The sequence below is a fragment of the Staurois parvus genome, unplaced genomic scaffold (assembly GCF_062004578.1).
Source record: "Staurois parvus isolate SC_StPar_1 unplaced genomic scaffold, SC_StPar_1.0 ptg000160l, whole genome shotgun sequence".
In the NCBI taxonomy this organism is placed as follows: domain Eukaryota; kingdom Metazoa; phylum Chordata; class Amphibia; order Anura; family Ranidae; genus Staurois; species Staurois parvus.
The window spans coordinates 771,571-794,510 of record NW_028317956.1 but is presented as its reverse complement, the minus strand read 5'-3'; the positions used below and the strand labels follow the sequence as shown (position 1 = coordinate 794,510).

At 42.8% G+C, this 22,940-nt stretch overlaps 1 protein-coding gene across 3 annotated transcripts; it reads right to left on the bottom strand.

The window, feature by feature from the left end:
- Positions 1–2,043: 2,043 nt before the first annotated feature.
- AURKAIP1 (aurora kinase A interacting protein 1) lies at positions 2,044–17,001 on the bottom strand. Of its 3 annotated transcripts, XM_089675938.1 has the most exons (5): positions 16,914–17,001; positions 12,613–12,692; positions 11,245–11,681; positions 10,659–10,706; positions 2,044–2,209 (listed from the first exon to the last, which is right to left on the bottom strand). In XM_089675938.1, the coding sequence occupies exons 1-4, from the start codon at positions 16,982–16,984 to the stop codon at positions 10,674–10,676; spliced, it is 621 nt and encodes a 206-aa protein (XP_089532064.1). In that variant the 5' UTR covers positions 16,985–17,001; the 3' UTR covers positions 2,044–2,209; positions 10,659–10,673. The 3 variants fall into 3 exon arrangements, with proteins under 3 accessions (XP_089532064.1, XP_089532063.1, XP_089532065.1); XM_089675937.1 differs by lacking the exon at positions 10,659–10,706 and having other exon boundaries at positions 16,914–16,996; XM_089675939.1 differs by lacking the exon at positions 10,659–10,706 and having other exon boundaries at positions 16,919–16,940.
- Positions 17,002–22,940: the final 5,939 nt, after the last annotated feature.

Genomic DNA, 22,940 nt, shown 5'->3' with positions numbered 1-22,940 from the left:
ACCAGTCATTTCCTCTTGGCAGGCACTCCTCAGACACAGGCAGCTCTAAGGTTAGAGAAAAGCTTGTCTGCTCTCAAAACTCCATCAGCCTTCAAATTCATCAGACTATGCCCCACCTATCCCTTGTTGGTACATAAATAATGTGATATGCCATACAATACAGGCGCAGGTTACATTTTATATTCTTGGCATGCGAATTTTGGAAAATGAAAAGAGTGCCATCTAGTGGCTGTATTTGTGAGCTGCATGGCACAAAAATATGTAGGCAACGCTTACTATTGACTTTAAAAAAGGTCAGCAATTCGACATTTGAAACATTTTAAAAGGATAAATGAAGAAAATGTGTGGAAAAATGTCTACAGTTAACCACTTGCCCTCCAGAGGATTTGCCCCCCTTCCTGACCAGGCCATTTTTTGCGTTACAGTGCTGCGTTACTTTAACTGACAACTGCGCAGTCATGCAACGCTACACCCAAAGGAAATTTATGTCCCTTTTTTTTTTTAACACGCATAGAGCTTTCTTTTGGTGATAAATGATCGTCTGTGCATCTTTTATTTTTACACTATAAAAAAAATAAAAGACTGACAATTTTCAGAAAAACAAAAAAACAATATTTTTGACTTTTTGTTAATAAACATGTCCAGTAAAAAAATTTAAAAAATCAAATTTTGTCATAAATTTAGGCCAAAATGTATTCTGCTACGTGCCTTTGCTAAAAAAAAAAATCCCAATACATGTAATACGTGAAAGTTATAGCATTTACAAATGGCGGTATAGATACTGGAATTTGTTTTTACTAGTAATGGCGGCGATCAGTGAATTATTGCGGGCTGCGGTGGGCATTCTGACACTGGGGGGAACTGACTTGGTGTCACTCACATCCCCAGTGACACCAATACAATGATCTGTGCTAATAAAAAACAATGACACTGTACTAATTGCACTGGGCAGGAAGGGGATAACGTGGGACGATCAAAGGGTTAACTGTGTGCTGTTTCACAGTAAGCTGGGTCTCTGCATTCACATGTAAGTATACTGCTTTTTACGGCTCTGCTATGCACAGCCATATAAAGCAGTGTGCTGGAGCTTACAGGGAGAAAACTGTATTGTTTACATACAGTTCTCTCCCCCAGTTGGGAATACTAGGTAATCACCGGATGCTGGCAAGTAATCACCGCCCGGGATCCGGTGATTGATAGCCGAGGCAGGTAGGACTCGCGTGCACCCCCTATCCTCGAATGCAAAATTATGTATTTTTTTACACCCCTGCCGCGCTGTAGCATTATTACTGCTATAGGGTGGCGGGAATGTGGTTAAAGTGAATGTCAAGGACAAAAAAACAAAACAAAAAAACAGTACATCTCTGCAATACATGCACCTTTCCTTGTGTTTTCCCTTTAAAGACTATACTGTTTTTATACTAAAACTGCATGCGACCATTCAGTACCAAGTCAGGTCTGGGGTTTGTAGTGTATATTGGGAATGTCCTTCAGAACTTAGTACACTGAGAATGCTCTGTGCTGATAATCAGACAGTCACACCAGTGGTAGTGGTGCACCGAAATGAAAATTCTGGTAGCAAAAATTCAAAATGCACTTGGCGGAAAACCGAAATGCGAAGTTTTTACAAAATATGTTTTTTGGAAAAAAAACACACTTTGATTAAAAAAAACAATATATACCCTATTTTTTTGTAAAATATGAAAGAAGATGTTACGGCGAGTAAATAGATACCAAACATGTCACACTTTAAAATTTGTCGGCACCTGTATCAGTGCTTTTTTTCATTTCAGCCGACGGCTGAAAGGGGTGTTTTCGGCCGAGACATTTCGCCCACTGACCTTTCGATGCATCCCTAACCTATGACCACTTGACAATATTTAAACCTGCGTCTTACAGACACATAGAAAGGTGACTAGAAGGATTTCTACAAATGAAATACATAGCCATTGTACCTGTGATTTAGTTATGTTCTGTCTCTGTTCAGACCTGTATTTTATGAACTGTAGGTGACAAACAAAATTGCAAAAAAACAAATGAAAATTTTGTAAATGTTGAATTTATTATAATACAATAAACACTAAAATGAAACATTCACATTTTATGATCAGTAATGCTTTACAAAGATATTCGGTGTTATCCAGCCGTTAGGTTCTTTTCTCAGGCCCGCCTTCTTCCAGATACGCACCATATCTTTTTCAAACCTTTTCTGTATAAAGGTAAAAAATGCAAATTAATAAAATCTTCCACAACCAATTATATTTCACTAGAATGATGTCATCTAAAATTACAGGATAACAGCAGTTAACAACATCTTTATTACCCAGTGATATGCTAGGTTTGGAAAACAACAATACAATGTATGTGGATCTCAGGTAACCAAGTTGTGTAGACAACTACAAATTTCTATTACAATGAACTTTAGCATTTAGGGAGGAATTGAACTCAAAAGTAAAGATTTTCTATATTGTAGGAATAATTAACAAATCTTAATTGTGCCTAAGCTGGACTGAATTAAATCAACCTATACCTACAGCCTCAAAGCTCTAAGTCTGCAATGTGAGTTCCAAGATACCGCTGCCTTTGACTGCTGGTCTCAAGGAATTTGGCAGGAGACTTGGCAATATAACTACTGTGCTGCTCACGGTTTGCCTTGCTGGAAGCTCTGAAATGAAAAAGCAAAACCCTGCCTCTAGCAAGATAGCTGCCTCCACACAGAGACACAGTGCAGAACAAGGCATGGTAATTTAGTAATGGGGAAAGATCAACTTCTGGGGGACCATAGGCAATACTGGTGACTAGCCCTTTGCCTGCTAGGGTTCAGTTCCTCTTTTGTATTAGTATCCACTGGCTTTTGTGTTTTACTTCTGAACAGATTTGTAAAACTTTTTTGAAGAATCTGTAAAGCAGTCTTTAAATTGGACAGTATACAGCATGGAGTGTTCACTCGTGTTACTTGTTTTTGCCATGTTTTCTGTTGTTTCTTTAACACAGTTTAACTATCAATGATTTATCTAATTTCTGGGCTCTGACCTTATGTTTGCACACACAAAAAGCCTTATAGATTGTCTGAATTATATCTAACTAGATTTCAAACTAAAGTATTCCTTTTGTGTTATAACAATTCTATAACCAAGGTAGAACAGAAAAAAGATGAAAAATGTTCACAGCAAATTCTAGATTTTTTTTGTACAAGTTTAAAGTATATCTTTTTTAAGTTCTGAATAGAGTGGTGAATGAATAAAACATCTGACTTTTTCATATCTGTGTCCCTTTGGGAATTTTCCTTCCCAAATCAAGATACAACTGGAAGTGAGAACAGTGCTCTCTAAAAGGAAGGGGAATCTCTCTTGGATACTTGTCACTGCAACAGGTGTTCCTGCTATTTCTGTTTCAGTAGCAACTGAAAATTTCAGATTTTCCCTCAATTTGCATCTTGTTGACTTGTGGTCATCTCTGCAATGGGGACAGAACCAAAAACCGTACAGAATTTCTAACCCTTCCCCCTTTAACCAAAACTAAAGACTGGCTTTAGATATACTTTAGGGTGATACTATGGTCTGTTCAGAGGCTGCTTCCATTACAGTGACATCGCCTGTATGTTTATAATAGAGAACTCCTGTTACCTGTTAATCCAGCTGCACTAACCTTATAATCAAGTATGATATACTGGTTCTGCCCCTTTTTACAAATTTTATTTACTTTCTTCATTTTCCAAAGAATTGTGGGAAAACAAATTACAGGATCAAATAGTCTAAAGCTGACAACTAAAGGACTAAGAATGGTGCGTTCATGTTCACAATGTGGCTGCCAACATTTTTCCTACATTATATGACCCAAAGTGTGTGGAAATCAAAGTGTGTGGAAATTATTCAGTGAAATGTACTGTTGACGCTGCAGCTTATAAACACATTTTAGATAACTGTGCACTTCAATGCTTGTGGTGACAGTTTGGTGAATGCCCTTTTCTGTTCTAGCATGACTGTGATTGTTTGAGGAGTTTAGTGTGGAGGATGTGGGGCGGCTTGCATAAAGCCCTGAACCCCCCCAAAATCCAACTCCCCCTCCCCACCATCACCCCCACTAAACATCTTTGGAATAAAATGGAACACTGACTGTGGGTCAGATCTTGTCATTTGACATCAGAACCTGATACAAATGCTACCAGAAGACCTCCCAGAAGTGCTGAGGCTGTTATAGCCGCAAAGATAGGCCAACAACACACAGATACCCATGGTTTTGTAACAGCATGGGCAACAAGCTCTAGGTGTGATAGTTGGGTATCCACAAACCTTTATCCATGCTCTACGTTACTGCAGTGCTTTAGAAAGAAATTGAGTTATTTGCATCAGTCCCTGTTGCTGCAGAAGCTTACAATGCAAAACTCACATACACGTGCATTTAAAAGACATACAGTTGTGTTCAAAGGTTTGCATACCATGGCAGAAATTGTGAAGTTATGGCAATAATAGTGAAAATGTGACTGATCATGCTAAAAAACTGTCTTTTACTTAAGGATAGTGATCCCACCTGAACACTGCACATAAATGGCCAAGTGGGATCTTCGCCGTTCTGAGTGGATGTTCCTGAATGTCCCTCAGAACGTGGTCATACCGCTGCGTGCTCTCGGTGTGCTTGTGTCCCCTGGACACAGCGCAATGCGCCATGGCAGAAGGGCTCTCTGATTGGCCCTTCTGATCACATGATGCCTGTGTCCAATCAAAGCCATGATGTCAACAAAGTCGCCAGTCTGTTGATCGGCTCCTTCCTCTCCTCACACAGAGCCCGCTAGTGAGGAGCAGAGCTGATCTGTGAGTTACACACACATCACCCCATAGTGTCCTATACACATCTGTCACACAGTACCAGTGATCCACATCTGTCACACAGTACCAGTGATCCACATCTGTCACACAGTACTAGTGGTCATCCACATCTGTACCAGTGATCCACATCTGTCACAGCGTACCAGCATAAATTCCACATCTGTACCAGTGATCCATATCTGTCAAGGCGTACCAGTGATCCATATTTGTCACAGCGTACCAGCATAAATTCCACATCTGTACCAGTGATCCATATCTGTCACATCGTACCAGCATAAATTCCACATCTGTACCAGTGATCCACATCTGACACGGCGTACCAGTGTAAAATCCACATCTATACCAGTGATCCACATCTGTCACAGCGTACCAGAGTAAAATCCACATCTGTACCAGTGATCCACATCTCTCACAGCGTAGCAGCGTAAAATCCACATCTGTACCAGTGATCCACATCTGTCAGGGTGTACCAGTGTAAAATCCACACCTGTACCAGTGATCCACATCTGACACAGTGTCCCAGTGTAGATTCAACATCTGTACCAGTGTCCACATCTGTCGCAGTATACCAGTGGTCATCCATATATGTACCAGTGATCCATATCTGTCACGGTATACCAGTGTAAAATTCACCTTTGTACCAGTGATCCACATCTGTTGCAGTGTACCAGTGGTCATCCATATATGTACCAGTGATCAATATCTGTCACGACCTACCAGTATCAAATCCACATCTGTCACAGTTTACCAGTGCTCAATATCTGTCACACAGTACTAGTGTAAAATCCACATCAGTACCAGTGAATAACATCTGTCACAGTGTACCAGAGTAAAATTCACATCTGTACCAGTGATAAACATCTGTACCAGTGATAAACATCTGTACCAGTGAACATCAAAATCGGCATCAGTAATATCAGCAGTGCAGCAACATGTCTAAAAAATTATACACCAGCGAGGAGGCTTTCCAGATACTGAGCATGACAGATGAGAGTAGCGGGGAACTCTCTCTGTCAAACTCTGATTCTGAATATGATCCAGTTGAAAGGAGTGGGTCAGCAACAGATTCTGAGGAGGAGAGTCCAAAGAGGTTCAGGAGATCTGAGGAGGAGCAGGCATCCACCAGTAGCGAAGTGGCGAGTACAAACAGCACAGCACTCCCAGAAGATAGCAGCAGAATGTATTTTGGGGTGTATTGTTTGGTATGTACATGCTATGTGTTAGAAATATCTTATAAATGGACAACTTTGTGTAAAAAAATACATTTTCATTTTCTTTCCACATTTTCTGAAAACTTGTGGAAAAAAATGACATGTTCAAAAGACTCATTATGCCTCACAGAATATACATTGGGGTGTTTGCCTTCCAAAATGGGGTCATTTTGTGGGTAATTCCATTGTCCTGGTGCTCCAGGTCCTTCAAAAATGTGATAGGTAGTCAGGAAATGAGATGTGTAATTTATTCCTCCAGAACGCGTGTAGGTACTACTTGGATGTTGGGCCTCTGTATGTGGCCAGACTGTGGAAAAGTCTTACACATGTGGTATCCCCATACTCAAGAGGAGTAGCAGAATGTGTTTTGGGGTGTAATTTTTGGTATGTACATCTATGTATTAGAAATATCTTATAAATGGACCACTTTGTGTAAAAAAAAAAATACATTTTCATTTTCTTTCCAAATTTTCTGAAAACGTTTGGAAAAAAAATGGCATATTCAAAAGACTCATTATGCCTCGTAGAATATACATTGGGGTGTTTTCTTTCCAAAATGGGGTCATTTTGTGGGTATTTCCATTGTCCTGGTGCTCCAGGGCCTTCAAAAATGTGATCGGTAGTCAGGAAATGAGATGTGTCATTTATGCCTCCCCAGAACACCTGTAGGTACTATTTGGATGTTGGGCCTCTGTATGTGGCCAGGCTGTGGAAAATTCTTATACATGTGGTATCCCCATACTCAGGAGCAGCAGAACGTGTTTTTGGGTGAAGCTGCAAGTATGCATATGCTGTGTGATAGGAATAACCTATTAACATAACAATTGTGTGAAAAAAAAACTAATTTTATTTACTTTCTTCATTTTCCAAAGAATTGTGGGAAAAAAAAATTACAGGATCAAAAAACTCACCATGCATCTTACTAAATTCCTTGGAATGTCTACTTTCCAAAAAGGGGTCATTTGGAGGGTATTTGTACTGTCCTGGCTTGTAATGCAGGCCATAGATGGGTCGTTAATCGTCTGATTTTTTCGGCCAAAAGAAGAATCGGACGATTTTCGTACCGTTAGTGGATTAGTTCGTCGGCTGTTTTTCGTGTATTTTGCACTTTCAGATTATCGGTTATGTTGGGAAATTTGCAGCCGATTTGGATGATCGGCTGATTTTCCCGGCAATGATGGCCAAATCGGACAATCGTTTTAACAATAAAAAAATCTGCGCATGAGCTGTGAACTGAAAGGGACAGAAGTTATGGGGTGAACTTCATGATTTAGTCGGACGATTTTTTTATTCGTTGGTGATAACGTCGGTCGAACGAACGACCGATTTTTCGTTTATCGTTTGAAAATTCGGCCGATGTTTGACCCGTCTATGGTCTGCATTAGTGTCTCAAGAAATGAGATAGGCCGTCAGTACATAAGGTTTGCTCAGGTGTGTTCAATTTTCAATGATTGGTACCATAGCTTGTAGGCTTTATAGCTTCCACACAGACCAAATACTGCACACCGATTGGGATTATTTTTACCAAAGCAATGCAGCAGTAAACATTTTGGCCCAAATTTATTAAGAAAAATTACTTATTTGCAAAATTTTAGAACAGAAACGAAGCAAAATGCATTTTTTTCAAACCTTTCGGTCTTTTTTAATTTATAGCACAAAAAAAACCCAACCCAGTACCAATTAAATGCCACCAAAAGAAAGCTCTATTTGTGTGAAAAAAGGACAAAAATGTCATTTGGGTACAATGTTGCATGACTGAGCAATCATCATTCAAAGTGTGAAAGCTGAAAATTGGTCTGGGCAGGAAGGGGATAAAAGTTCCCGGTGTTGAGGTGGTTAAATCATAATGATAACAGAAATCACACTAATGGTCCTGATCCAGTGTACATACCCTGGAATGTTTAGCCTTGGTAATACACAGATTAAAATGGCAATTAAAAGTTAATTTCCCACATCCCACTGTGCCTTTTTAATTTGCAATTAGTGTCTGCGTATAAATAGTTAAGAGTTTGTTAGCTCTCATGTGGATGCACTGAGCAGGCTAGACACTGAGCCATGGGGAGCAGAAAAGAACTGCCAAAAGACACGCGCAACAAGTTAATGGAACTTTATAAGGATGAAAAGGGATATAAAGAGATATCCTTGTGCCTCTGTACCAAGGCCAAACATTCCACGGTATGTAAACCTTTGATCAGGGCTATTTGGATGATCTCTGTTATCGTTATGATTTAAAAAGGAGCCAAACCTGGCTAATGGGTTCTCCCATGTTCGGCACTTCCTGACTTCCAGGTCCTTTCCCACCTGGAACTCCCTCCCGTAGACTCATGCCATCCCTCAGTCGGAGTTCTTCCATTATCTCCAGCTACAGCACTGGCTGACTTCCTTACGCAGAACTTCCACATACCCGTTCCAGAAGTCTGCCTTTAAGCATATTAGTCAGCATTGGCCCGGTTCCCTGGGTCTTATCTCAGCTCTTTATGCCTCCTTGAATAGACGCCCTCCTCATACCTCCCTTTCTTATGTTACACAGTGGGAGCGAGGCCTGGTCTTCTGTGGCTAAATGCTCATTTAATTCAGCCACGTTGTAGGTGATGTTTCGTTGGTACTGGGTTCCGGCCCGTATTGCCCGTGCAAACCCGTCCTATAGTGACCGCTGCTTTCGGGGTTGTGGTACTGGGGGGTGTTTTACACATATGGTGGCCATGCCCTAAATTAAAGTTCGATTTTGGTCCCACGTATTTGGCCTTCTCTATACCTTGTTTCACCTAACCATAAGCAGGGAAGCCAAGTTTGCCTTGCTGCATTGCCCCATACCAGGCTTGTTTTCCCACCAGCAGAAGCTGGCCTCCTATCTGTTTTTGTCGACCACTAGAACGATAGCCCAAGCCTGGAAAAGAGCGTCAGTCCCCCTTCAGGGGGTGTGAGAGCGTATGACTGCTCTGATGCTCAATGAACAGAGTCGAGTATCTGCAATGATTCTCAGCATAGGTTTCTCAAAATTTGGGAACAGTGGCTGATGTACACTTTTCCCACACTTCCCTGGCTAGTTTGGGCCTGCTCTGATGGGTGGTCCTGATGTTCCTGAGTCCCTGTTTCTCTTTTCTTGTTCTGGTTTATGTGCTGGCCTTTCTTTCAGTTGCTTCTTTTCTCACCCTGTCTCTCCCCTTTTTCCAATTCATTCTCCTCTTTACCTAGTTTTGTTTGCGCTGCAGGCGGAGGGCTTACACGCCTTTGGATGGACCCCGAGGGCATTCCGCTGTTGCAGAAGGGACCCTCTTAGTCGCTTATTGCCTGTTATTATGTAGTGTAATAGGTTCCTACTGTGGTGTCAGTTTACACCTGACGTTTGCTGTTTTTGTTTATTGTCTTCAGTGTATCTATGTGTTTACTTAAACAATATGTGCCATTGCTAGCCCCTGCATGGGCGATCCTGATGCATATATGTTTTTTATTGAAATAAAAAAAAGGAGAAAAAACAACTATGTGATAATAAACGACTTCATATGATCACTATCCTTAAATAATTTTTTGGCATGATCAGTCATATTTTCAATATCAATGCCAGATTTTTAACGATTTCTGCCAGGGTATGCAAACTTTTGAGCTCAACTGTAAATTGATTAGCTGAACTCCAGACAAACAAACAGTTGAAAGAAAATGTGTAAATTTGTGTGGCAAAAGTTATGGAATCAGTATCAGATAATCTGTACAAGGGGTTACAGGAGACAGACATCAAGAACAATTCTGGTACTTATACTAGCTAAATGTATTAAAAAAAAGAATGCACCTTGAAGTAGAACTAAATGCATTTTTTTTCCATTAAGGGAGGATTATAACCAGTCAGTTTTTTTTTACCATCTGTGTGCCATTGGGAAGATTCCCTTTCACTTCCTGTCCCATAGCCAAAACAGAAAGTGAGAGAAAATCCCTCCCTTCACAGGCGTTCAAATCCCCCTTTACTCTATCTTGAGAAAGGTTTTGCCCCTCATTATACTTTAAAAGATTACAGAACTAAATTAAAGTGTTTTTTTGTAATTTGCTAGTTCAGCTTTAACCTGCCAGCTTGTTTTTTGGGTTTACGATAGGAACCAGAGTGTACATACTGTAACTCTAAACAGACTGCCCCTGGGAATTAAAACCAGGACTACCGCACTCTAAGCAAAGGAGCAAACCATTTAACCACTGTGTGTAAATAATATCTCAGCTATCAGAGATTGTCTACAAATATGTATGTGTAAAGTCCTATTTTATTTTTAATAAAGGGGTGTCCTTTTTTAAGAAAGTACTCTGGGTTTGTGGTATATGGTAAAATGTAAATAGCATTTAATACAATTTCTAAAATAAGTGTAACTATTTCAAATTGTGGAAATCAGCTTTTTAAGCTAATCTGCAATTAGGGACAGGCTGAAGGCATGGGGAGGAACTGCCCACGAAGTCAGGAAGTAGGCAAGATGAAGAGGAGAGCAGGCTTACATATATACACTGCAGAGGTCATCCTGTCCTGCGTTCAGATTTAGATTCTAACTGTGGAGGACAAGGAGCTGTACATGATGTTCCTGGCTTCTGCAGCTATCAAAAGGAAACTTGTGCTAAGAGAAACATGAAAGCCGCTGTTGCTTACCTCCTTCTAAACACTCTAGTTGCCTGGCTGTAATGCTGAACTGTTAACCTGGAATAAGCATACAACAAATGAAGTCAGAGCCATGCATGCTTGTTGCAGATCAGTAACTGAAAGAACTGAAGTCACCATTTCAGCATGATAGGCCACAAATGACAACAATAAACCCTAAGGGTTTTCTTGGCACAGGTTTCCTTTAACCTATCACTTTCATCTATCAAGGCTTCTAGCCATTCTTCTGTTAATCTCTGTCAAGGTTGAGATGTGTCCCTTTGTATCTCTGCTTTGGCTCCAAAGTATTTTGATTTCAATATTCCATCCCACATTCTGAATTCCCCCTTTTGAGAAACCTACTTAAATTTGTAGTAGCCATCTAAGACTGATAAAAAAAAATGCAAATCAAACCAAGCAAAGTATACCCCTCTGGTGTTTGCACCTAAAATCATGATAATGCCCTCAGTGACACTGATACTGTGTGATTCTATACCACTTACTAAATCTAAGGATGGATTAACTACAACTACAGCATTTTTCATTTCCAGCTGAAGTTATATCCTGTGCCTGGTCATGGAATAAATGTGTTCCTCACCTGTTTCTTTACAGAACGCTTATGAAGGACCTCCCGTCGCAAATACTTCACACGCTTCTGCAGCTTCTTGTATTTATGTTTGTTCATCTTCCTACTTCGGATCTTAAGGATGTTTATGCATTGAACTATATGCTTGTGTCCGCTTTCCTCACCCGTGTGGTCAGTGTCTTGTGAAGTAGGGCAATCGTAGATCTTTAATTGGTCTTCAGGCTCCTCCTGATTATTGGAGGCCTCAGGTTTGGGCAACGAGTATCGGGAGGAAAGCAAGCTCTCCAGAGGAGTGATTGACAGCATTCGAGGAACCAGAACTTCATCCAGCTCAGGTTCATGGCTGTACCAGACAGGAAGGGAAAAACGCTGTTTCTGGGGCTGCCGTGTGCTATAACAAGCAAAAAAGCTCTTCTGGCTTGTACCAAGGCACCGTGGCGTTATATATCCTAGAACACAGAGAAAGGTTACCAAAGTCTGTCATGTACAAGGCTTGTTCAAAGCATCTAAAATCACTCAGATGCAAATTTTGATTTTTTTCTTAAATTTCCTTGCTTACATTTTAATGCCATTACAAGGGAAATAAAAGCATAACATGATAATTAAAGTGTATCTAATCCCAAATGCAATATATTGCAGCTTACCAGACCTTATATGTGGTGGCTGCATTTGTTTTCTTCCTTCAGGCATTTCCCTTTATACTGACCTGGTGATCCTGGGAATAACACACTTCCTGTCCCTTTGTGGATACACTTACTCCTTCACTGTAGCTATGGAGGCAGCCCAGGCTGGACTTCAAAAATTCCAGTTACATTTGACTAAATATTTCTAACTATATAAATACATATTGTTAATAAAGTTACTTATATCTGTGACAATGGCCAATGTCACAATTGTGATCTTGCCACTGACGAGTTCTCCCCTGTGGCAGGATTGCTATGAAGGCAGTGAAGTGAAACACTCACTTGCTTGCAAGTTGCTCCCTTAACGTCTGGATCCATGAGGTGTTGCTCTTTCACTGGCAACTTACATTCTGCAGCGTTTTTAGTCAAGAGGGAACGACCCACTCTGATACAGATGGTGAGGGAGCTACACATACAAGAAGGTGAAAGATCTTCACTTTTTAATGATTCTGTAGCTGAGGACTTCTCATCAGTGATTGCAACACAAGTGTGATGTTGGCCTTACTGTGTCACAAAAGCAAACAAAAATATGACATTTACCAAAGGTAAAAAGGAAAATGTCTGTCATGACAGGAAAGAAAAAGACAAGTAACAAAAAGTATTTACAAAGCGGATTATATCAGTGTCATATCTTTCAACAGTAAACTTGGCAGCAAGTTATGGATGGGCAAAATGCTGGAAGGCTTGATCCAGTTACCTGCTAGCCTTGTGGCTCTACTCAAGTGAGGCATCAGTCTTGTGAGCCACATCTTCACACAGAAGGTCAGGGGACTCCAGCTGGAAAACAAATGATTAAAAATACATTATAACACAAACCACACTGGGGATTACCAATAAACACTTTTGAAGTGTAAAGGCAGAAGGATTTTTCTGCAAGCAGCAGCCCCTGTTATACTTACTCGAGTCTGATCTCGATGCAGTGATGTGCACCAGAGCAGAGGCTCTCTCCCTCCTCATTGGCTCAAACACAGCAGTGAGAGCCATTGGTTCCCACTGCTGTCAATCACAGCCAGTGAATAGTGAACAGGGGGTGGGGCTGAGCTGAGTTCTATGTGTCTAGTGAGTACCCAGGTGTGCCACCATAGGAAGTGGCTTCCTATGGTTGCACACTAAGAAGAGGAGGAGCCTGGAGCGCCAACAGGGGATCCGAGGTAAGTATGACATGCTTGTTATATTTAAAAAAATTAAAAAGCAAGATTTACAATGACTATAACCTCCTCATTACCATGCCATAGCTGAAAGACGATACAGCTCAGTTCTCTTGTTCTGGGGGAATGTCTATAGGCGTCCCCCGAAAACGCACCTCCCGTTCGCCCTGTGATCATGGAGTCCTTTGTACACAGCTGATCACAGATCGAGGTAAAGGGTCAATCCCAGCGGCTCTTTACCATGTGATCAGATGTGTCCAATCACAGCCGATCCCATGTAAAGAAACACCAGTTATCAGCATTTCCTTTCCTTCATGTGCTGTAACTGTGTGAGGAACCAGCCATCCTGACAGGACACATTTACACTAATAGTCAGGGCACTATTCATCAGTGCAGTCCGTTTAGTGCCACCTCCAGATCATATGAATAAAGTCTGCTGGACCTCTGTCACATCTAAGGACACAGATCTGTGTCTCTACAATTCCATCTATGTAATTTAACTGAGGTGTGATAAATCCTATGAAGAATACATAGTTGGGCAAGTCTCTGCGTCGGTGACAAGGATACTATAACGAGGGATTGTAAGGCTTGCTCCCATAGTTTCTCTCTTAATGGCCTATATCTTACTCCCATAATCTAGCTGGGATATAGGTGCGTGTATGTATCTCCACCATCAGGGTCCTGTATAGTTGGAAGATGAGCCCTTTTTTAGAATTGGTTTGCTTGAGTAACCGTAAAATGTAGTTTTTATTTTCTACTAGTTTCTACACTATATTGCCAAACGTTTTGGGACACTTCTCCAAATCATTGGATTCAGGTGTTCCAATCACCTCCATGGTCACAGGTGTATAAAATCAAGAACCTAGGCATGCAGACTGCTTCTACAAACATTTGTGAAAGAATGGGTCGCTCTCAGGAGCTCACTGAATTCAAGTGTGATACCGTGACAGGTTGCCACCTGTGCATTAAGAGTCACATGCAGTGGTGTAAAGCATGCTGCCACTGGACTCTAGAGCAGTGGAGATGTGTTGTTTAGAGTGACCAATCACGTTTCTCTGTCTGGAAATCCGATGGACATGTCTGGGTTTGGCGGTTGACAGGAGCAGGGCTGTGGAGTCGGAGGAAATTTTGGGTACCTGGAGTCGGAGTCGGCAAACAATGCTCCAACTCCGACTCCGATTAAATTTAGATTGGAATTAAAAAAAAAGCAAGTTTAAATGTCCCGATTCACAAAAAGTTATAATTAATGACTTCTCTACTGTGAGAATAAAGACCAATGCATGCAGTGCCTCACGTAAGCGCAAAACGAACACGTTAAGTGACCGTGAAGAAGCATGCTTTTCATGTGCTTCACTATATGGCACGCAACGCACAATTAGGAGCGGCAATACTTATACTTTCCATAGTGTTTTACAGATTTTGTTTTTGGTTCATATAGATAAGCTTTGTTTTTGTTCTAAAACAACCAAATAATGTGGTTTGTATTTTTGGACTGGTAAAGTTCCTGTTCCTGATGTTTATGCCTGCTGCTACTATCCAGCCACTTGATTAATTAATAAAAAAAAATTAATAAAACTTTGTTGTTTTCATTGTGTTTGTCTTTTGCTTAAACTGTTCAAAAGAGTAGACTGTTGGCTTCCCAGCCAGTAGTCCTGTGGTAATGATATGTATGTTGCCTTTCTTTCCTTCAAGGAATGTATAAAATACATTTGCATATTAATACAGAGGAGTCGGAGTCGGAAGTACAAAAAACTGAGGAATCGGAACATTTATCTACCGACTCCACAGCCCTGGACAGGAGAACGGTACTTGCCTGACAGCATTGTGACAAGTGTACAGTTTGGTGGAGGGGGGATTATGGCGTCGGGTTGTTTTTCAGGGGTTGGGCTTGGCCTCTTAGTTCCAGTGAAGGGAACTCTTAAGGCGTCAGCATACCAAGACATGTACAGTATTGAGAGTGAATGATGGATTGGGGTGCCAATTGTGTATTTGTTTGTTTAAAAACAAAATGCAAAAAAAATCTAATAAAAAGGTCTGATTAAAAAAAAATTAGGAACTCTACTCAGGTAATGAAAAACAACACAAAAAAACTATTTTTGTAAATTGCACCATTTCATGTGCATGGGCTGGATTCACATTTCCAAATCACAGTAAAGAGTGAATTTTGCATTGGAATTGCACCCCATTGTTGTACTAATATAGTGTGTTGCATTAGGAGAAAGGAGTCGCGCCATTTTCAGATTGTTGGCTGTGTAGGCAGCAACTTAATTTTAAATAGGCTTCCTTAACATAAAGCACATTAACCCCTTCGTACCTAAGGGTAAAACAAATGTTAATGCCTAAGCATTGGAACTTTGGACATGTGTTAGCAAAACTGTACATATCATCACAACTACTGCGTCCATCCAGGTGGATTACACCTTGCTTTTTTTTTTTAGACATTAGTACGGGAACTGGGCCTCTTGTTGAGACCCTAGTCTCTGTAGTGGAAGCGCGGTGTGCTCACAGCACAAAGACAGATACGCAAATATGCAGCCCCATGGAAAAAAGCCCAGTCCAGTGCTGCCATATACTTGTCTATGCTTGAAGCCAAGGGATTAAAGTAGAACTAAAGGCCACACTTTTTTACCCTTCTGGATTGGGGCGGGGTTATAACTCTTCCATGTCCCTGACGTCGTCATTGTGACGAAAAACACGTCGGATGGAGTCTGTGCTCCTGACGTCATCACGCTGTTTCCGATTACCAGGAAGTTGGATTGGTTTCTGGGACCAGAGGTCTTATTTTTGTACACAGTGCATATTTGTCTACTTATATGTGAGTGGAATTCAACACTTTTAATAAAATTGTCCATATGGTTTTACGCGATGTTTGCTCTCCTGTTTCTTCCTTTACAGTCTAACTGAATGCACATATCGGAGAGACAAATAAGATGGGGATAGTCTGAAGGGATGCTTTCCGCTCATTGTCCAGCATCTTTCCCCTGCTTGAGAGTTATGGTGGATATACATCTTCAGCCCATTACAATCATGCGTTAGTTTAAGAGTCCACATGTTCCGGTAAGAGTCCTACCAATACTTGGTGGTGGTGCACTTTAATTTCAAGGTACGCGGTGTTTGTTTACACAATAACAGAATATTGGCACTTTATTCACGATTTCTTTATTGGGACTTGATTATATGTTGCTCTTTTCACTCATATAATTTTCATTCTTTCTGTATTTATTTTGACAACAATGAAGGTGTAGCACAGCAATTTATTTATGCTTAGGGATTATATCCCTGTCAGTGGTTTCTTTATCATCTGTGTCTGATTGGGGAGATTCCCTTCACTTCCTCTTTATTAGACAAAACAGGACGTGTTTTGTCTATGTGAAGGAGTCCCGGGGTGTCCCCATTGGATGATGTTCCCTCTATTCCTGTTCTGGTGACAACACATTTGGGTTTTTTTTTTATATTCATACTCACAGAATGAACAGAGAGTGAATCTTCCTAATGGGGGCACAGACAGATAAAAAAAAATTGGGACTGGGGATTTAATCCCTTTAATACCAAACTAAAAATAAAGTCTTGCCTTTAGTTCTACTTTAAGATACTACAGAGATGCCAATGGCTGTTCATCCTTCCGAATGACAGGTTCTCTTCAAGTCAGAATATTGGCATGGCATATAAACATTGAAGTGACTGAGGAGCCCTTAGCACAGCGTGCAGCCCATACACCGATGGAGGGACTGCAGCAGCATGCTGGGTGTCCATAGGCTGACATGACACCTCTCTCTCATACACAGCTCGGCTCTCAGTATATGTGAGGAGCTCCAACCAGTCTTCCTCCACACACACACACATTACATACCTGACCTCAGTGCACAGACCAGCTTCTCCCACACTCAGCTTCCGGCTACACGCACACAGCTTCCGCTCCATCACTAATTCTTCCCCTAGTACCCGGCGCACAAAGGTTCCGTGCTGGCAGAGCTCCCTCTGGTGTCCATAAGGGGAATCGCAGCCAGAGGACCATATGGGCTTATGCATTATATTGCCATAAGTATTGGTCAGTCTGCCTTTACACACACATGAACTTTAATGGCATCCCAGTCTTAGTCCGTAGGGTTCAATATTGAGTTGGCCCGCCCTTTGCAGCTACAAGAGCTTCACCTCTTCTGAGAAGGCTGTCCACAAGGTTTAGGAGTGTGTCTATGGGAATGTTTGACCATTCTTCCAGAAGCACATTTGTGAGGTCAGGCACTGATGTCGGACAAGAAGGCCTGGCTCACAGTCTCGGCTCTAATTCATCCCAAAGGTGTTCTATCGGGTTGAGATCAGGACTCTGTGCAGGCCAGTTAAGTTCCTCCACCCCAAACTCGCTCATCCATGTGTTTATGGACCTTGCTTTGTGCACTGGTGCGCAGTCATGTTGGAACAGGAAGGGGCCATCCCCAAACTATTACCAGTACTTCTTTGTGTTTTTTTGGGGGTGACACTTGGGGTAGGTAGGCAGCGCAGGAGGATCATCTCTATACTATGTAAACAATACAGTTCTCTCCCCTGTCAGCTCCTGCATACTGCTTTATATGGCTCTGCATAGCAGAGCCATACAAAGCAGTGTGCTTACAGTGAAGCACGCAGACACAGCGCAACAGTAAAATAGCACACAATTAACCCTTTGATCGCCCCCTATGTTAACCCTTTCCTGCCTAGTGTCTTTACTACAGTGTCAGTGCTTTTTTCAGCACTGATCACTGTATTGGTGTCACTGTGGATGTCAGTGACACCAAGTCAGTCCCCCCCAGTGTCAGAATGCCCACCGCAGTCCCGCTAGAAGTAGTTGATTGCTACTAAAAACTAAAAAATCCCAGTATATATACCGCCATTTATAAATGCTATACCTTTCACGTAAACCAATTAATTTACATGTATTTTGATTTTTTATTAGCAAAGACATGTCGCAGAATACATTTTGGCCTAAATTTATGATAAAATTTGATTTTTAAAATTTTTTTACTGGACATATTTAACCGGTTCCCACCCGGCCAATAGCACAAAGGTGGCCGGCAAAACACCTCGTCCCTCTGGGTGGACGCCATATTCCAGAGACACAGCGGTCAGCAGGCAGGAACAGCTTTCCAGGGACAAATCGGTCCACAGACAGGGATCACTTTCCAGGGACAACCAGCGATCAGCAGACAGGGACCCTCACGGTAATCAGCGTTCCAGGGACAACAGCAGTCAGCAGACAGGAACAGCTTTCCAAGGACAACCAGCGATCAGCAGACAGGGACCCTCACGGTACTCAGCTTTCCAGGGACAAAGCGGTCCGCAGACAGGGATCACTTTCCAGGGAGGAACAGCGATCAGCAGACAGGGACCCTCACGGTACTCAGCGTTCCAGGGACAACAGCAGTCAGCAGAAAGGAACAGCTTTCCAGGGACAACCAGCGATCAGCAGACAGGGACCCTCACGGTACTCAGCTTTCCAGGGACAACAGCGGTCAGCAGACAGGGATCGCTTTTCAGGGACGACCAGCGATCAGCAGACAGGGACCCTCACGGTACTCAGCTTTCCAGGGACAAGAGCAGTCAGCAGACAGGAACAGCTTTCCAGGGACAAAGCGGTCAACAGACAGGGATCGCTTTCCAGGGACGAACAGCGATCAGCAGACAGGGATCCTCACGGTACTCAGCTTTCCAGGGACAACAGCTGTCAGCAGACAGGAACAGCTTTCCAGGGACAACCAGCGATCAGCAGACAGGGACCCTCACGGTACTCAGCTTTCCAGGGACAACAGCAGTCAGCAGACAGGAACAGCTTTCCAGGGACAACCAGCGATCAGCAGACAGGGACCCTCACGGTACTCAGCTTTCCAGGGACAACAGCAGTCAGCAGACAGGAACAGCTTTCCAGGGACACAGCGGTCAGTGGACAGTCAGCGGGGTCTGGGCTGTGGGGTCTGGCCTCAGCTCAGACCTCACACAGTTGTTCTCTTCCAGAGCAGGGGACCAACAGGCTTGCAGGGACTCGGCAGGGACTTGGCTGTGGGGTCTGACTTCAGCTCAGACCTCACACAGCACCCTGTCCCGAGCGGGGGACGAACTCGCAGGCTGGGTCCCGCTCCGGCCTTCTTAAGGCCGGAGCAGGACACTTTCCAGTTGCCCTGGCAATGTCCGGCCCAGCGTCGCGTTGCCGAGGCAAGGAGGCACACCCCCCTGACTCAAGGCGCGCTCTTTGGGAAGCCTCGTGCCCGTGCTGTGCCCGCCGGGGGGGGGGGGGACATCCGGGCAGCCTACGCCTGAGGTTTTCTGGCAGAGGGTCACGACTCTCCGGCGACATTGCCGGGAGATGTGCGACCCGCACCACAGGGGCCGCTTCCTCCCATCCTGCACAGCCTTTGAAATAGGCTGTGATAGGATGTGAGGAATCTGCAAGGGGGGAGGGAGCGGTGAAGGGACAGGCAGAGAGACGGCAGGCACAGGGGGGTGGGGGTGGGGGCACGGGGCACACCGTGACACCGCGCAATTTTCATTCAAAATGTGAGAGCGCTGAAACCTGAAAAATGGCCTGGACAGGAAGGGGGTAAAAGTGCCCGGTATGGAAGCGGTTAATATAAAAAAGTCAAAAATATAGTTTTTTTTCTCAAAATTGTCAATCTTTTTTTTTTATAATGCAAAAAATAAAAACCGCACCGGTGATCAAATACCACCTAAAGAAAGCTCTATTCATGGGAAAAAAGTAAAGCAGTGCCGTAACGCAACAAATGGCCTGGCCAGGAAGGGGGGTAAATCCTTTGGAGGGCAAGTGGTTAAAGGGGTATGGTTAAAAGTAAACCTGAGCCTACACTGCTCTAGGACAGGGTGCAGGGATCAGGAGTAAATAACACACAACGTGCATGGGGTCAGGAGTATTTAACATGCAGATTGTAAGCGCCTGGAGTATGTAACACATAGAATTCAGGGGTCAGGAGTAAGTAATGCACAGAACGTAGAGGTGTAAAGTAAGTAGTGCAGAGTGCAAGGGTCAGGAGTAAGCAATGCAGGAGGGTGTTGTGGCTCAGTCGCTGTTGCCCTGCTGAGTGATAATGCCACTCGAGTGAATGTCCACAAAGGAAGTGAGATGGTAAAATTTAGTTCGCCTACTCACTCTCTGGTTAGCTGCCAGAAGTAGATACAGCAACCACATGATCTTTTCCAACCTCTGGCACTAGGGGAGAACTTAGCAGAGGACTGTCTTGTCCTCTGCACTGGACTGTTGCAGGCATCTTGGGGGAGCCTGTTTCTGATTAGACATAAAGCTCTTTCAGAATTTGGGCAGCGGTTTCAGACATAGAGGCTTTATATAGTCCCTGCTGGGTCATTTTGGCCTGCCCTGCAATGTGCAGATTGTAAGATAGGGACAGAGACTCTCTGGCCAGGGACAGACAGGCTCAGCTAGGGGGAACCTTGCAGAGGACTGACTTGCCCTCTGCACTGGACTTCTGGTGGCCATCTTGAGAGACCTTGCGTCTGACTGGAAACAGAGGTCTCTTGAGATTTAGGCAGTCATTTTGGACCTAGAGAGGCTACATGTATAGCCCCTGCTGGGTCTTTTTGGCTGATCCTGCAGTTTGGAGAGGGTGAGATAGTGACAGAGACCCACTGCCTAGGGAGAGACAGGCTTAATAAAGGAAAGGTTCTGGAAAAGTGGAGGACTGTCATCATAGTGTTGGTCCTGTCACCCCTGGAAACTACCAGCTGATTCGGGAAAGAACCCTTTCACCAGTCTTGCACCCTACGATGCCAGCACAGCATCCTATCCAGGAGGTCCAAAAAAAGTCTAGGAGACCTGTTTAAATGAGCAATCCTTGAGCACACAAGTTATGTATGCTGAACTGCAAAAGTGCCTCACTGTCCATACAGATGCTTTAAGGATAATTACCACTGTTTTTTATTCTTTACACAAACAGGAAAATTCATAGAAAACATTGTTTAACCTGGTCCCTTTTTAATAGTGACAGGCAGCCCCACCCACATTTTGATGTAGTCTAGGGGTGCTCAACCTTTTGAAGAGTGAGGGACACTTAAGTGATTTGGTAACCGGTCGCAGGCCACAGTGAAATGAAATGGTTCAGAATTTCAGATTTTTGCCGCCCAGCTTGAGCATCTTCTGGGCTGGGATACCCTTGATTTTGCAGACCCTATTCAGGCGATTTTACTGTCAATTTGGTCTGAATACTCTTTGCTTTCCCAGATGGAAGCTGAAATGTTTGCGTCATCCCAACACTCTCCCACGCTGTTTCTTTTCCATCAGTTATGGTCTTCTGTTAATAAAATACTGAAATGGGAGGGTTTTACTGATAGCACCCCACCCTGGAATAATTTGCTCCTACCGGAGGTCAACAAATTAAAAGGTTTTGGGATGTGGCAGGAAAGGGAGGGGGTGATGTATCTATCCCAACTGTATGATGGCCATGCCTTGAAGACATTTCAGGCCCTCCAGATGGAATATAATCTCCCAACACTGAAGTTTTTTTCAATACTTCCGGTAAGACATGCCCTAACTACCCAGGCTCACACATATAATTTGGCAGAGAAAAAAACACCCAATCATACGGTTACTCAAACGAACCGATTCTAAAAAAGGTCTCATTTCTCAACTATATGAGACTCTGATGATGGAGATACCCTCCCTATGGTGTCTTTGACACCAATGCAGACTCTCCCAACCCAGTTATTCATAAGGTTTATCACACTCCAGTTAAATTATATGGATGGAATCGTAGAGATTTGTGTCCTAGATGTGACAGAGGTCCGGTGGACCTTATTCACATGCTATGGAGGTGCCCAAAACTTCATAGATATTGGCATGACAATATCTCTCTTAAAAACTCCATCTATCAGGTTACCTTGCCAGCAGAACCTAAAATATGTCTTCTTAATATGTTTCATGAGTCTCTTGTACCCACTGAGCTGATGCCTTCTGTCACCAGGTTACTCTATATAGCATGGATATTGATAGCACAAAAATGGATATCACCCAACTCTCCCTCAGTAACAGAGTGGAAAATCCAGGTTAACAATGTAATCTCCAGAGAAAAACTAATATTTCAACACAGAAACTGTATTAGAAAATTTGAAACTATAAGGGGTCCCTGGCTGGCAACACCCGGTTTGGCTCCGCTTCATATGATAGCGAATAGATTGTTCTCTCTATAAATATGTGGGGCCCTTTGTTGTATGGTATAACAACTGAAATTTACAAATTTGCAAAAAGACACTTGCAGCTAGATACTATGGGAAGGAATAACAGACTTGAGTCAACTTGTGCTGCTTTAATAGTTTTATTATCGTAGGATATACATGTTCATACGATGTATACAAATTTACCCCTTTCTTTTCTTTTGTATGTGTTACTTACTGATTGCTGTTTTATCACTGTATGACCAGTATCCTTTGATGTGTTTGTAGTTTGTTGCGCACAAGTCGTGCATTTGTTAAAAAAAACCCTAAATGTTCAAAATCCAAATAAAATTTAAAAAAGAATTTCAGATTTTTTATTTTTATTGCATAATTAATATTTTCCTAATGCTGACAGGAGGGAGAGGAGAAGCGGGCTTTAAGCTATTGCCCTCCTGTCCAAGTGTAAAACAAAGTGATAGGGAGGCTGCACAGACCCCCTGGAGCATGGGGCGGGATTGCCATCGCAACCACTGACGCTAGACCAGTGGTTGGGGGTGTGGAAGGGTTGTAAAAACACGCTTCAACTATGGGGTTTTACCTCCCCCGAAACCACAAATGTAAAAGACCCTTTGCTGTCCTGAGTTCCCTATGCGCTGTGGTCCACCCACACCATGCAGCCAAGTGAACCTGCGGCTTTCCTGCAGGTTAGCTGAACTTTGCCATAGACTTC

Bases quoted from the DNA above. Each gene is read 5' to 3' on its own strand.
- AURKAIP1 (XM_089675937.1), bottom strand. From the start codon at position 16,984: ATGGAGCGGAAGCTGTGTGCGTGTAGCCGGAAGCTGAGTGTGGGAGAA. The intron at 11,682-12,612 runs GTAACTGGATCA...TCTGTGTTCTAG, and splicing joins TAGAGCCACAAGGCTAGCAG to GATATATAACGCCACGGTGC. The intron at 2,210-11,244 runs GTGAGGAACACA...ACCTTTATACAG, and splicing joins AGCGTTCTGTAAAGAAACAG to AAAAGGTTTGAAAAAGATAT.